At 50.8% G+C, this 16,483-nt stretch overlaps 1 protein-coding gene across 1 annotated transcript in view; it reads right to left on the reverse strand.

Annotated features, from left to right (window-relative positions):
• The window catches only part of LOC138511076 (trichohyalin-like), a 3,831,204-nt gene that overhangs the window by 840,661 nt on the left and 2,974,060 nt on the right, over positions 1–16,483 (reverse strand). The window contains exon 26 of the mRNA XM_069626576.1: positions 16,165–16,273. Within this exon, the coding sequence (XP_069482677.1) occupies positions 16,165–16,273 (109 nt within the window). The remainder of the gene's footprint in view (positions 1–16,164; positions 16,274–16,483) is intronic.

The following is a 16,483-nucleotide window of genomic DNA, read 5'->3' on the forward strand; positions in this document are numbered from 1 at the left end:
CGCGACTCGCTGCGGTTTTCATTTCTGGATGGGACAGCCAATGGCTCAGTTGGGCGTAGGGGAAACATTGGTTCTCCCCCAGGCCGAAGTTTGCTTTGCATTGCTCAAAGGATTTGATCTGGGATCCAGTAAACATATCCCTCGCTCTGTGGCAGCCACCTCGCTACCACCCATGGAATGTGGATGCGTCGAGGCTAGAGGAGAACTGCGGGTTTCCGAAAAGTGGCGTGTAGGGTGAAGGGAAGGAGGTAATTTGTGCTTTCTTGACCGCGGTGTCCCAGGCCCTGCCCACCGTTTCTGTGATCAGGCTTGTGTACATTTGTGCCGGTCTGTCTGACTTTGGCTTCCACAGAGCATTTTCTAGTGCCCCAATATTTTCCCCCTATTTTCCTGTTGCCAGTCTCTGATCACCCTTATTTGGGCCGCGATGTAGTAAGCCCTAAAGTCCGGGACTCCCAGCACCCCATTCCCGACTGGGGTTCTCAACACTTCTGCCGCCATATTTCGTGGTTTGTTGTTCCAAATGAACTTATCCATCGCCTTGTGGAGGTTACTGAAGAAGCGGGGTGGCACTAGGCCTGGGAGGGATGTGAACTGGTAAAGGATTTGTGGCAGGACCGCCATTTTCAGAATGTTGATGCGCCCCAGCCAGGAGATAGAAATTGGCCCCCAGTCTATCAGCTTTGTTTTAAGTTTCTCCAGCAGGGGCGGGAGGTTAGCTTGATACATGGTGCCCACTGTGCTGGTCAGGGTTACCCCTAAGTACCCGATGGACTTGTCTACCCACCTAAACTGGAAGTTGTGCTTGAGGCTTTGCACCTCCTGGGGGGTTAATGTGAGGTTAAGGATTTCAGACTTGCTTATGTTGATCTTCAGCCCCGCCACTGCCCCAAATCGGTCCAGCTCATGTTGCACTACCCCGAGTGAAGTGTCTGGGCTAGTTATGGATAAGATCATGTCGAGCACGAAGGCGGCTATTTTGTGCGGGACCCCCCCCGAAAGGTATTCCCGTTATATTCTCGTTTTCCCTTACAGCCGCCAGGAAGGGCATACAGGATGGGGGACAGAGGGCAGCCTTGCTTTATGCCCCTTTCCGCATGTATCGAATCAGAAATGTGCCCATTTATCACTGGCTGCAGGAGAGGACGCTAGTAGTTTGCTTCGACTCTTTGTAGGAAGGTCGGTCTGAAGCCCATCTTTCTCATAGTGCAAAGAGGAATCCCCACCCCACTCTATCAAAGGCTTTTTCAGCGTCAACTGCTAGAAGTAGAGCGGGGATGCCTCTCTTCTGGGTTTTTACAATCAGGTGGGCTATCCTTCTAATGTTATCGCTTGTTTGTCTGCCCCTCACAACCCTGATTGATCCGCATGGACTAGTCTAGGGAGGATGGCTTCGAGCCTGTTAGCCAAGATTTTAGTGTGGATTTCGGCGTCAACATTTATTAACGCAATGGGGCGGCACGATCCACACTTGGTCGGGTCTTTCCCCTTTTTTGGGATTAGTATGACTTTGGCTTCCTCCATAGTACTTGGTAGCATTTTGGATCACTCTATATTGCTATACAGATTGGTAAGGTGTGGGATTAGGTCTTCTTTATGTAGTTTATAGAACTCCACAACATACACGTCTGGGCCCGGGTATGTGTTGACTGGTAGTGATGGAATGGCTGCCCTAACCTCATCCCTTGTGATTTCCCCTTCTAAAGTGTCCCTCTCCTTAGTAGATAGCCGGTTTAGACGTATACCGCTTAGGTCAGATTCTTGATTTTGTAGGGACAGGTATTCAGAGCCGCACAACTTTGAGTAGAATTTCACTAATTCCCTCGCTATATTTCCCTCTCTTCCTTGCTCAGCATTCTAGCCAGCAGGTGATCATATTTGTTGGCTTTTACATAAAACCGCTGTTTAAGGCTAAGCAGGTTGCACTCCGCAGCTCTGGTCTGTATGGTGTCTTAACTGTCCTCGTATCGCTCTATATTCTCTTTTGAGAGCAGGGGTCTGCTTTGGGCTCCTTCTGCTCATTAAGTCTTTTAATTTGGCTTCTAAATTGGGTTCTTCGTGTCTCAATTCCCGTGTGCGCCTTGCCTTAATAGCTATGATCTTGCCTCTCATTGTTGCTTTAAGTGCGTCCCACCAGATTTGCCAAGTGGTATCCCTGATCTTATTGGTCTAGGCAAATCTTTAGATTTCCTCCGACACATCTCAGACTAGGGTCGTGTCTTTGAAAAGGTGGGCTGGGTATCTCCATTTCCAGAGCCCCAATGGCCCCCTTTTCCTACGCAGCTCTAGGATCATAGTGATATGATCAGAAAGAGTGATTTCCCCTCATATTTGTTGGCTTTTACATAAAACCGCTGTTTAAGGCTAAGCAGGTTGCACTCCGCAGCTCTGGTCTGTATGGTGTCTTAACTGTCCTCGTATCGCTCTATATTCTCTTTTGAGAGCAGGGGTCTGCTTTGGGCTCCTTCTGCTCATTAAGTCTTTTAATTTGGCTTCTAAATTGGGTTCTTCGTGTCTCAATTCCCGTGTGCGCCTTGCCTTAATAGCTATGATCTTGCCTCTCATTGTTGCTTTAAGTGCGTCCCACCAGATTTGCCAAGTGGTATCCCTGATCTTATTGGTCTAGGCAAATCTTTAGATTTCCTCCGACACATCTCAGACTAGGGTCATGTCTTTGAAAAGGTGGGCTGGGTATCTCCATTTCCAGAGCCCCAATGGCCCCCTTTTCCTACGCAGCTCTAGGATCATAGTGATATGATCAGAAAGAGTGATTGCCCCCAGTGTTAGTTTGGTGGCTTTGCCCATCAGGGTGCTAGACAACCAGATATAATCGATCCTGGAGTGTGATCTATGGGCATGAGAATAAAAGGTGTACCCCTCTTGGTCCCCCTGAATTGTCCTCCACGTGTCCACTAGGCCCACTTGCTGAATTGTCTGCATGAGATCCCAGAAGGTAAGCCAGGCGGGCACTGAGTTTGAGAGCTTCTGTCTATAGTGGGGTTCTACGCCATGTTAAAGTCTCCGGTGAGGATGATGGGGGATTTTGCAAACTTTTCTAGACATGCAAGCGCTTTCTGTATGTATGCGTTTTGACCTGTGTTCGGGGCATAGAGTGTCGCAAGCGTGTAAGCCTCCCCTTCCTTCCAGTGCTACTGCTAGATATCGACCTTGATTATCCTTGTCTGTGTCAGTGACAGCTAGATCGAGCCCATCTCTCAACGCTATAAGTACCCCACCTTTTTTGCGTGGCTTGTAGCCTGGAAGATTCTCCCATACCCCCAGACCTTTATTCTGTGGGTATCCCGCGTCTGAATGCGTGTCTCTTGGAGTGTGATTATGTGTGGGTTTTCTCTCCTGAGGTTTCTCTCTGCTTTCTTACGTTAGAGAGGGGTGTTAAGGCCATTAATGTTAAGTGATAGAACCCTCAAACGCTTAGGTAGAGCCATTTCCGGAGTCCTTGATGATTGTTTTCTGCCTTAGTGGGCCAGTGCCTCCCGGGAATGGCCTCTTCGCCTTCCCCTGTTCATCTGGTGGGCCACCCCGATTCCTTAGCTTCTCCATGACTAGTGGCCTGCTCGCTTCCACCCCACCTCTCCCCTATTCACCCTCTACTTGCTGGGTGGGTCTAGCTGGCGCTCAGCCCCCCTCATGAAGCCATGAGAGATAAACCCTACTGCGTGCCCAGCGCAACCCCACGCAGGAACTCTCATTCCCATTCCAATGTGTCTGTCGCTCCCACCTTCCCTCCCACCCCTGCGTGTACCCATGTTTCTATGTGGCTCTAACTGGTGATACGTCCCAATATATGCCCTCCCCAGGGTTATCGGAGTTGTCGATCCGCGCTTCCAAACTTAGGTCATCCGTTCTGTGGCTCTGTTTGCCCTGTTTCAATGGAGTCTGGATTTGGGGCTGGGCCCACACGAGGGGGTTTGCTCCCCCACTCTTGTTTCTTTTATGTTCCACTGTTGTCCATTCCCAGGTTTTCCGGGCGCCTGATTGGTTGAGAGATGAGGGACGCAGCTCTCGAGCATCTTCTTCGAGGCCTAGAATGGCTTCGCCTTCCTCGCATGTTGTCACCTTATGCTGTTTCCCCTGCCAGCTGAAGCTCTGCGTGAATGGATGTTGCCATGTTGCCACCTGTACCAGACTTGCTGGTCCCGCAGGTGCTTCAAGACCGGGGCCATGCATCGCCTTCTGACCAGTGTGGACTGTGATAGGTCCTGGTACAGATGAAGCTCTGCGCCGTTGTATGTAATTTGGTTTGACTTTCTGGGCTTGTCCAGAATCTGTTCTTTTAGGGTATAACTGTGGAACGCAATCAGGACGTCCCTTGGTCTTGCTCCTGGCCCCTGACGCTTCGATCCCACCCTATGTATTCTGTAAAAATGGCTACCCACCCTCTGTTCCGCGTCCCACAGGTCACTAAAGATGGATTGCATGATTTAGGCAAACTCTTGGTCTGGAATAGTCTCTGGAAGGCATTTGACCCGTATGTTACAACGCCTGGACCTGTTTCAAGGTCTTCGGCCCTGAGCTCAAGGTTATGGGTGGCAGCCACCAACATTTCCAAAAGTGTATCTGCTTTGCGTGCGTCCTCTGTTAATTCCTGCATAGCCGTCTCATTAATCACTCTTTCCTCGATTTTGTTGATGTGTCTTTTAATTTCTTGGATTCCTTCAGCCAGGTCTTCTCTTAGTTTTGCCCTACTTCAGCAATTTTCTCTACTATTTCACCCAACAGACCCTTGAGAGAGGAGTATGTCACCGGTCTCTCCTGGTCGTATTCCCAGCTTTCCGTGGCAGCGTCTGCCCCCCAGGCAGCTTTAATCTGGGTACTCATTGTGTTCATGTCCCTGGCCCAAATCTGCACGAGTGTCCCCTGCTGGGTGTTCTTTGCAATTTTGGAGGGACAGCAGTGTCCCTGTTCCTATTCCTGGACATCTCTGTAGGCGGTTGAGGCTCGGGGGGTGCCCTGCGGTGATCCGGGCGGTTGTGGTGGGTTACTGGGTTGCATCAACCCCCCAGAGGTAGCGTCTGCAGAAGGCGTTCTACCCCCCGAACCCTCCAGAACCTACGTCTGGCCACTGATTTGCTTGACCTCGGGCCACAGTTACTATGTTCCCAGGGGGACGTATATTATAGGAGGTCCATATCTGGACTGCTGGTTTGTCTCCTGAGAGCCTCCTTGGTTGCTGTGGGCAGGTAAATAGGGGGGCAATAAGCAATTGAGCAGGCCTCCTAGCAGAGTTCCTTCAAAATCTCTCCTATGATTGCATGTTGTTGAGGGGGACCCCCCCCAGCTGGCACCAGTACCGGGGAGCAATGCGCCAGGACACTGGAAGTAATGTAGGGCCCCTTTATGGATGTCGGGGTCCCCCGGGTGCTGTAGGAGGACTGTCCTGAGGGATATGGGCCCAGGAGCACGTTTTGTTAACCCACTGGCGATGTCCCTATGCTGCGTGGGTCGCTGTTCCCACCCCAGGGTCTGTGAGTTTGCGTGGCAGAGGCAGGAAAGAGTGGTGATCCGCTGTGCTGCCGACCAGGCGCTCCCGGCGCAGGTGGGCTCAATGGCCCTGGCTGGTCTAGGATGGTAAGGCTTCCCAGCTCAGGGTGGGCTTCCTCCCCCAAAGGTCGCCTGTGCCCCCTCACTGGACTTACTTGATTATGCCAAAGCTGCTGCTTGAAGTCCTCCTGTGCTTGGCTGAGGTTGGCCGGGCCCACCCAGCAGTGGGCGCCACTACTTGCTCCGCTCCACACTGGAAACCACACAGTGTTGTAGGCGCGCTAGTCCTCCGCAGGGTTCCCCCCCTCTTCCCTGCTGCGCTGAGTGTGCGGGTTAGGGGCGGGAGGGAGCCCCGATGTGGGCCCCTACAGCGTTAGGCCTGCGCTGTTGTTCCCAGGCCAGGGATGCGCACAAGGGGTAGGGTTGCTGGGCTGCTGTCTGCTTTTTCTGACGGGTGGAGAGGGTGCAGGTGAGTCGTGGGAGTTTCCCCCGGAATAAGGACGCCCTGAGCTCCTGCGCAGGGGCACACGCCGAATCTGGGTGCAAGTTTGGATAGCTGCAAAGAACGAGACCGGTCCCATCTGTGGTGAGTCCACTCCTTGTTACCCCCAACTATGTTGGGCGGTCAGCCACTGTGCCACGGCTCCCTGAGCCTGCTACAGTGCCACTGGGGTGGGAGAAAGGGGGAATGCTGAGTGTGCAAGGATTTGATCCCGCAGAGGGCTGGGGCCAGTGGAGTTCGCAGAGGGGCCTCTCGTATCCTTTCCGCTCAGAGGGCCTGCTTCGTAGCACCGCCGGGGCCTTCCCGGATGGCGGGCCATGGTCGTTCGGCCTGGGTGGTGCGGATCTTCCTCAGGCTCAGCTTTGATCTTCTGCCACGGGATGTTGTCGGTGAGGAGGCGACTACAAGCCGGGAATTCCTCGCGCTATCCCCCTGTAGCGCCCGTGACTTTTCCCCCGCCGGGATGTTGGCGTGGAAAGGGTTGATTCCAGCCATCGGCTCTGCAGGCCACCTACGCAGTATTCCCGCTGCGGCGCTGCCCTTCGAACGGCCGGCCTGCCGGGAGACGCAGCCTCATTGTCTGTCCCGTGCCAACCCCGGGTGGTGCCTGCTCATGTAGCGGTATGCCAGTCCACCAGCCCGTCACGATGCATGAGGCGTGCCAGGCAATAGTAGATACAGCCGTTGGTTTCTTCCCGCCAGGGGAGCCTCCGGCCGGTCTCTAGAGCCACTGTACTCTGCAGTCGGCGCAAACTGATTCATTCGAGGATTCAGGGGTCAGAGCCGCTTCCCCTGACTTGCAGCGTTTTTGTGTGGGAGGCATTGAGCAGTGACACCTGGACAGGGCTTAGTCTGCTGCTTTTTGAGCCATTATTCATGCTTCAGTGCAGGAGCTCGGGGGACTTGCTTCTCACCCAAGCACGGCCATTTTGGAATCCCTCATAAAATCTGTTTTCTTAAGGTTTGTTTGTCGATTCTGTACCTCGGCTGTATGCCAACACTAAATCTAGAGGTAGAACTAGCCGCAACACCAAATGCAGAAAAGAGGACATAATGTTCATCACTGACTGCACTAATAGACCAGACACTTATTTTTCTCATATCTTTGAACTTTAAAAAGAGCCCAAAGATCCTCTGGGGAGGGATAGCGTTGTGTAAAAGTTTAAATGAGTTAATAGTTCAAATTCAGAGAACTGAGACAGCATTCACACCTGCACGAAACACTGAAGAAATTTCTACTGTGACTCAACCCAAAGTGCAGAGAGAACCAGATTGTGGATATCTCAGAATAACATCCTTAATAAAGCACAAAGTGGTTTTCGTAAGGGCTATTTCACCGTTGACAACATTTTGTTGGTTTTTTTTGGTTAATACTTTGATCGAGCAAGCAAACAGTACTTCCGAGCTACCTCTCTATATACTTTTTGTGGACTTCTCATCCGCATTTGATAGGGTGAATAGAAGAATGATGTGGGCAAAACTTGAACATATGGGCATGCTGGCTCATCTACTGTACATTTGCAGACTATTGTACAAACAAAACACTACTAGAGTAAGACTAAATAATCTGGGCTTAATGTCTGATTCTATACCAGTTAAAATGGGAGTCCGACGGGGCTGTGCCCTGGCACCCATGTCTTTTAACTTATTCATGGCTGATTTTAGTGAAGTCTTCATCGAAAAATGAATGCCTTCCCCAGGATTGGCACAAATAAGTTGGGATGGATCTGTTAAGCAGACAATATTGTCATGTTTGACAATACCTTTGTTGGGATCTGTAATAGTGCAATAGTGTGCTCCTATGCTGATAAAAATGGCCTGAAAGTTAACATCAACAAAACACAATTCATGGCGATTGGGAGTAGGCGCTGCAAAAAGATTTCTATCCCTTGTAGCATTGGTAACATCAAAAGTGTTAACTCATAAGTACCTTGGCTAAGAAGTTGTGTCAGAAAAAACAGGGGCCAATGAGAATTTGCAGCTAAATAAGAGGACTAAGGTCCTTTCTCTCATGAGAGCGGTCCTGTCATTCTCTAAAAGAACTGCAGGATAGCCTACGCGGGATACGTACTGTATATAGACAGAAATTAGCATCAACCTTCCTTTACGGTCTTGAGGCCTCTCTTAGTGATTTTACCCCATGGGCTGATAACATTGAAGGAGTGATCTGGTGGAGAATTTTGGGCTTGAGCAATTATACACCTGTGGAGGCTATTAGACAGGAGGTGGGATTAATTTCTCTCTCTACTATGTCTACTATGATTAACTTAAACAGAGCAAAGTTGTAATTTAAGATGATGTTCTCACCTTCCAACGCATTTCTGTCTATACTACGCACCATGCTTACCAGTGGCACCTGCTCGGCTATGAATAAATTCAAGTCTATGAATGAGGGCTTCTTTGAGAGGCTATGTTGGACACCAAATTGGGGACATGGGGAAGGTGCAATGATGAAATCTTTAACTCAGCTGAGAAGCTTGACTGGGTTAACAGCCATGGGAAGGTAGCTAAAATGAAGTCCCTTCACACCTTCTCTAAGATGACCTTTAACTACAAGGAACCCAAAGAATATTTGAACCTCCTTCCCTCTATGGTAACACGTCAGATTTTCCTGAATATCAGGTTAAATAGGCTCGATGTGCTTGAAATTAGAGATGCCTGGGCAGGAATCCCTGCAAATGAAAGAACTTGTAGAATCTGTTTTGACAGACAGGAAGTAGAATCGGCTAGACATGTCCTTACTCAATGCCCAGGGATGAGATCTATTTATGACAAATATGACCCTAAATTCGTGGAAGATCTAGACAATATAGCCTGTGAATTGTTTTGGCTATGATGTATGTCTGGCCATAGCCGTAGTAAGATCATTGCCATAACACAGGTATGGAAATGTGCTGATAAGTTCTTGCGAAAGTTTGAAGATGATGTTAAATTGTTGGATGAACTCTAAAATCTGCCTTCCTATACATTCGATAAGTTATACCTGCTTTATACCTGCTGACGTGCTTGCTCTGTGTTTACCAATTTTCCTATGTAGCATTTGGATTATATTGTATGTCATTTTATTTGGATTTTTGTGTTTAACTATGTGTGTTGTCTAGTTCTTCCTTTTTATATTTGGTAATAAATTTGCTGATTTTAATGAGATGTATCAAATTATTTTCTTTTTATGTGCTATTTAAACTTTATATACACAATTATATGCTGCACCAGTAGACTAATTCAAAGGATGACAGCTCTGTGACTCTGAGCCTCATCTTGAACAAAGCCAAAAATCCTGCAATTAAGGAACAGTGATTTCACCGGAGACACGGAATGATTTAAAGCCAGACAAATTCTGCAAAGGACAAGTTTAGCAAATTGACCAATTCAAGTCTTAAGAGAGAGAAAGAGTCATATTAGGGGTTGGACCTGCACTCTAGGGATGCAGAGAACATTCAGAAGGAGCAACGATACTAGTAGAGTCAGAGACTGAGAGGCATACATGCATGTAACGTTGTTCCCTCTTATATGGGGAGCAATGCTGCCCATGGTTTGCAGTTCACACCCTTTTCCGACTTTCTATTTTTACATATGTGAGTCTATTGTGTTGCAGTCTGCAGCTGTGAAGAAACGTACTTTACTTAAGCTTATTTGAAGCTAAATGCTAATAAAATAAAAAATAAGCTTACTTGTTTTCTAATTAGGCACATGCCTACATTCCCACAGTCTGACACATACATTGCTTTCCACCAGTCTTAAGTTATACTGCATCGCCATTTTGTTTCATGCTTGTTTTCCAAAGTACAGTACACATGCTATGGTTAAGATATTTTCCATTCCAGATCCATTAGGGGTATGAGTAATCAGATTGAGTCATCCATTTGCCTGATAGCTCAGAGGTCAAGGGCACATCCCTTTTGGGAAACTATGGGCCTCATTACGACCCTGGCGGAAATGGAAAAATGATGGCGGAAATGCAATACCGCCATCGAACACCGCTCGTTGCGATTATGACCCGTCACCGTAAAGTACGATGCCATTAGCGACACCGCAGTGAACGCCAACGCTAACTGCACCAAGCACGCGCGCGCGCGCCATGCCAAACCGCAAACACCACCATGGTGCAACGGTACGCCAATTCCGACCCTAGCGGACATGTACCTAACGCCATCAGGCATGGCGGAATGGACCATTCCGCCATGGCGAGAAGTACGGCATCGCGAATCAACCGTAAACGGCCCCACTGAGTGCCTGTACACCGCTCCCTGCCCACAAAGTACAACTCCCCGTAGGTGCAATGAAGCCACAATGCAACCATTGAAATGTACAAGTCACCCATGCATGCCAACGAACAAAAGAAACACAACAGGGGCCAATGGGAGCTGCAGGGCACAGATGGCACGAATACACAAGCCATCCCAATGGACATGACCACAGTCCCCCACCAAGAAACGCACGCAAACACAGGCACCTGTGACCAGCAATATACCGAAAACCACATCATTCAACCAGTCCACCTGGCTGACCGGCATCTGTTACACAAAACCCAATCCCCCGCCCCTGAGCATGACAACATTCAAACTGGCATATTGGCAGCCCCCATCCCTGACCTCACTGGGCTACGTAGGCAAACGCGCACAGCACAGTACCACGCAACTAAACCCCGAAGCTGGAACCCAATGCAGATCTCCTCACAATACATCGCCCCCCAAATAGGCATATGCCACATCACTTGCAAAGAAAAACGCTACACGGGCCAAATCAGAATAGACATTTATGCACATCAAAATCACCAAGCCCATACAGCCATCAGGCCATGAAATCCAAAACACCAACCACCATTGTGGGCTGCTTCCGCAAGAAACGACCAGCCACTCCCTGTGTGTCGCCCTGTTCCCCCATGGTACACAGAGCCACATTCACGTACGAAAAGGCAACATGGAAGCGCACAGAACCGCAGGGCCGTCCCAATGGGGAGGCACTAGTCCAGCTGAAAGGCCGAAATGTTGCTCCGAGCCACCAGTACTGCGTAAGGGCATGTGGGCCATTGGCGATCGTCCCATAAGATCGTAATGCTGCTCCACTGATTAACACGAAGCAGCAGGTGTCGGGAGTAAAATCCATCTGCAGGAGTGGCATACAGATGGCAGTGGCAAAAGGGGAGGAGATACCTGTCAACCAAAAGAAAAGAAAAAGAACAGAATGGCCATCAGAACTACATTCCAACAACTCACTTCAATGATCACACGAAATCCACAGCCATATGCATGCTAGCCCACTCCAAAGGAACATCACCACCCCAAAACCACTTGCGACTCACAACCATCTATATCGAGGTGCAAACACCATCACAAACGAGTGTCTGAGTGCGCCTCGAGACAGGGAGGGCTCAACAAGGCCAGATGGACGATGGTCCCACTATGGCAGCCCTGCATCACATAGCGTAGGGGAGGCGGATAGATCCCAAGAAGCCCTGTACATGGCAAACTCTGTACCAAATCACCTGCCCATGCATCCATCCATCATTCCCTCATCCCGGGATCAAAATGCCTGAATAATTACTCACATGACATTAGAAACATCCATTGAGTCTGTGCGTTATGCAGCCTGCTAAATCCACAGTGCCCCAGCCCGTAATTCCAGTGTTGTGAAGTAACATGTATTTGGGAACGGACGGCCTCATCGCCCACGTAGCTATTGCGCATCCCAAACTATTCATATCAATCATTGCTCCCTCGCCATGGGCCCTGTCTCAAGGACATAGAACAATAGAACGTTACATTTGCAGTCAGACCTGTGGGCATCTCCTCGCCGCTAGCTGGAAACCGAAAGCGCCGCCCTTCGAATTCCTCATTTGCAACATCACGTCGAAAAGGCATCTGTGGCCGTTTGAAATCACTAATCATCCCATCGAGTGCGGCTGTGTGTGAAAATGGCAACTGCCTTCACCCACGAATGGGATGCCCCGCCCGTCGTTGCAACTCGGTACAGTGATGCATGAGGGCCCACCGTTAACCGAGTACTACGTCCCACTGACCCCTCACAAGTCTGTTCGCGACTGCACAGATAGTACGTGAAACAATGGGACCACAGCAGAATGAACATATCAACCAATCTTACACGGCCATCGGGTACAAATACATGATTGCAATAGCAAGATGCCATTCCCCGAATTGCAGCGTTGTGCGCGGGACGTGCTCGGCCAAAGGGGAGAGCAGTTTGCACAGGTGGAATTAATCACCACAGGTGGAGGCCATACAGCCTGAAAACACATAAATTGCACAGCCAGTCCCCTCCCACAACCACACCGAAATGCTACCGGCAGGACTCGCGATGTTGGCCCTGGGGGACCTGATAGCACTGCAAGTGCTCCGACTCCAAGAAGTAGACGAACACCAACTACAACCAGCCGCACGGAGGAGACGCAGGAGGAGGAGGAGGCCAAGGCAGGGCCAGCAAGGCCCACCAGCACAGCCACTACCACCACGCAGGCAGCCCGCAATACCACGCCTCCGAGCACATCCGTTCAACCTCACTGATGAGCAGATCCACACCCTCTACCGTCTGGACCGGGACACCATAGCCGCCATTGTGGACATGACACAGGCTGACCTTGTCAGCATGCTAGACAGCCCAACCGCCATCCCACCCCTACTGAAGGTGGTGTCTGTACTACACTTCCTGGCCACAGGCACCTACCAGCACACAGTCGGACAGTTGCATGGCATTTCTCAGCCACTGTTCTCACGGACACTATTGCTAGTGCTCGATGCCCTCCTGAAGCACGCAGACGACTACATCTCTCTACCACGCTCGGAGCTGGAAATAACCAACACAAAAGTGGGATTCCATGCACTTGCCGGCATACCGGGTTGCATTGGTGCCATCGACTGCACCCATGTTGAATTGGTCGTCCCACATGCCATGGAGGCCCAGTACCGCAACCGAAAACAATTTCATTCCCTGAATGTACAGATGGTGTGTGACTCCAACAGGATCATTACACATTGTTGTGCCCGATTCCCTGGATCAACCCATGATTCTATGGTCTTGAGGAACTCTACAATACCACGCTACATGGAACGACACGCAGGGAACAGATCCTGGCTACTCGGTGAGTCTCATTACATGCATGATGATGTGGGGTATGTGATGCGGCAATGACCTGCCAGGAAGGGGGGGGGGGGTGTGCGTACGTATCAATGGCATTCCACATCATACGTTTCTCGTCCACATACAGGTGATGCTGGATATCCACTGAAGAGATGGCTCCTCACACCAGTCCGGAACCCACGGGACCAGCATGAGGAGGACTACAACCATGCCCACTCACGTACCCGTGTAGTCATTGAACAGGCATTCGGCCTACTGAAGGGTCGTTTCCGCTGCCTCAGCAGGTCTGGCGGGGCACTCCTGTACCGCCATGAGAAGGTTGCAAAGATGGTGATGGCATGTGTCATGCTCCACAACATGTGCGTACGTAGAAATGTGCCCATGCCCCCTGACGCAGAACTGCAAGCACCTGAAGATGGTCATGATGAGGGTGGGGATGTGGCAGCACCTCATGGAGTCTGCGAGGCACCGGAGGGCCGTGACATTCGTCAGCATCTCATTGATGTATGCTTCGAGCACTCACGCCTGGTGGCTGATGCATGGACACGGGACTCGTGGCACTGCGTGTGTCTGGGACATGCACAATATGGACTGTACGCCTATGATGGCCTAGTACACAATGATCAATGTCCACACTTCTCATCGGTTGATCGTGCACTTTTCATGGCATATGTGACATCATGTTGAACACCCTATCGACCCGCCACCCAAGTGAGCCCAACACACCCCCTCCACCCTCCTACCTCCCCCCCCGAACACCAGTGTCCAAAGATGCTCATTGTCAGTGGGCTGTCGCTATTGCATGCCCCCTCTGCGGTTATCAGGGGCACCCCTGCCTGTGGAGCGCAGGTTCCTTCCAGATCTACGTTGGGGGCTGCCCTGGACGGAACTTGCAACGGATGATGTGTCTGCCTGCTCACGTCCATGCATGTCCCTAAGGGTTTGCGAGAGCTCAGTGAGCACACGGCGCACTGCGGCAAGTTCGGCACATACGTCTTTGGACGTCGCATGCAGTTCCCCCCTCAGGCTCTCGGTGCTACTCTCCATTTGGACTCTCAGGCTCTCGGTGCTACTCTCAATTTGTGCCCTAAGTGTCTCTGTTGATGTTTCTATGTCTGCCTTGGTGCCCCCACATTCATCGGCATGGCCCTTGAGGAGTGTGGCCATTTGCTGCTGTTGGACGATTAACTTGTCGAGGGACTGTTGCCTCTGCTGGGCCATGGCCATTTGCGGTGGTGTCACAGAGGGGCTGTTGTCCTCATGTTGCCTTGCCACAGGGCTTGTGGGGGATGGCCAGTCGTCGTCTTGTGGGTGCCCCTGCGTGGTATCCTCATGTTGTACGGGAGGGGACAGACAGGGGGATTGGGACAGGTCATGGATGGATCTGACCTCGACATCCCCGTCTTCTGTGTCGGAGCATGCTGCCATCAATGGGGTGTCACCTATGGTGCTGCTGCCACCAGAGGCAGTGCCTTCTGTGGCATCCATTGGGGGGACCTGTGGTGTTGGTGTTGTGGGCATGCTGGCTGCTGGGGTGCCTGTTGATGTTCCCTCCTGTGTGCTGCCACCTGATTTGTGCTGCTGCCGTGTCTTGATGCGTGCAGCTGAGGTGGAGGGTCTCTGGCCGTTGGTCTTGGCCCTCTTTGCAGGTGTGCTGGTAGGGGTGTCCTGTAGCTCGTCGTTCGGATCGGACCCTGTGGTGGAGTAAAGGAGGGCGAGGGTTATTGATGGGTCAGTGGGAATTGGAATGGCATTGTATCACATGCATTGGGGTGGTGCCTGAGGGTGATTTGGGTCGGGGTCTTGGGGGTGGTTTCATTTGTGTGTGGAGTGAGGGTGCAGTTGTTTGGCAGCCTGCAGTTAGGGTGTGCCTGCTGCACGTGTGGTGCGTGTTTTAGGGGTTTTTAATTTATTATGTATTTATTGTGGGTTTTAACGTGCGCTATCAGGCCGATGTGTGTGGACGTTCTCCTGGACATGTGTTTCTGTTGCACTATGGGGACACATGGTACTTCACATGAATGGACTTTGTGGATTTGGCATTGTTTTATCTGGGCCACCTACCTGAATCTTCGGATGTCTGCACTCCTTTCTCCATCCCTCCGACTCCCTCTATGCTCTCCATTCCGATGGTGGAGGCACAGATTTCTTCCCAGGGGGTCAACTTGATGGGTGATTCAGGACCTCCCCCGGTGGCTGTGGCAATGTTGCGGTTGGCAGAGAGTATGCTGCGGACGCGTATCCGCAGGTCGTCCCATCGCTTGCGGCATTGCTGTGGGGTGCGGGGTGCGGTCCCCACCGCACTTACCCGCTGTGCCACCAGAGCCCATATGGCCTTCTTGTTTGCAAGTGCCGTCCTGGTCATTTGCGTGGAGAAGACGACGGCAGCATTCTCCTGGAGGGTCTCTGTTGGCACGGTGAGTTCCTCACGGGAGGAGTGGACCTGCCGCTTGCGGTCGCACGCTTTCTTCGCTGCTTTTCCCATTATTCTTGGTTTCGCTAGGGTGGTTGGCGGGTTGGGGTGTGTTTCGGGGTAGTGATTTTAGTGGTTGTGTGGTTTTGGTGTATTTATAGGTGTACGCCGGGATGTTTCCCGTTCCGGGCCCATGTTTTAGCTTCCGTTTCCGTATATTTCCGGCCACCGTACTTTCCGGTAGGCGCACACTGCGGTGACCGCTAAGAGGGGTGGCGGTATTGCACCTAGGGCGCCGTACGGCGGCGGTGTGGGCCGTTTTGGGGTAATTTCCGCCATCGCGGACTTTGCACTTCCGCCATGCCGTGGTGCTCGTGCCCGATGGGTCGGAATGGGCCGCACTTTGCTCCTTCGTGCAATGGCGGAAACGCTATTTACGCTGTTGCGGTCCGGTCAGTCGCTTTCCGCCAGGGTCGTAATGAGGCCCTATATCTCCTCTCATGTCCCATGTCTGGGTAGGTCCATTAGCTCAGACCTCTTCCCTCAGTGATCTAGCAAAGAACAAAACGGTTGATGGACGGATAGGTTTTTAATCAAGGAGCTTTAACAAAAAAGAAAAAACACTTTTTTTTTTAACATAAATGACACTCACCCTTTGTCTGGGTCTTGGTCTGGGTCTTGGTCTGGCTCTTGGTCGGGATACTGAGTCTCTTGAAGAGGGCCGGGACTCAGGCGTTTTATCTTTACGTCTCTTTAGATAACTAAATGTCATTTTTTGAGAGAAGAAAAATAAATAAATTGGTGAAAATGAGTCACACTTAAACAGCGATAAACATATTTCCAGCTTAAAATCTGTTTGTAATGTATACATTTCTCTCACAGATTCCACCTATCATGGTCCCAATATTTTTTAAAAAGCCACAAGGTGGCGTTGTGAGGCTCTGGATCCGAGCCCACCGCGAGTTTTACAT

The sequence above is a fragment of the Ambystoma mexicanum genome, chromosome 6p (genome assembly GCF_040938575.1).
Source record: "Ambystoma mexicanum isolate Mex_15411 chromosome 6p, UKY_AmexF1_1, whole genome shotgun sequence".
Lineage (NCBI taxonomy): Eukaryota > Metazoa > Chordata > Amphibia > Caudata > Ambystomatidae > Ambystoma > Ambystoma mexicanum.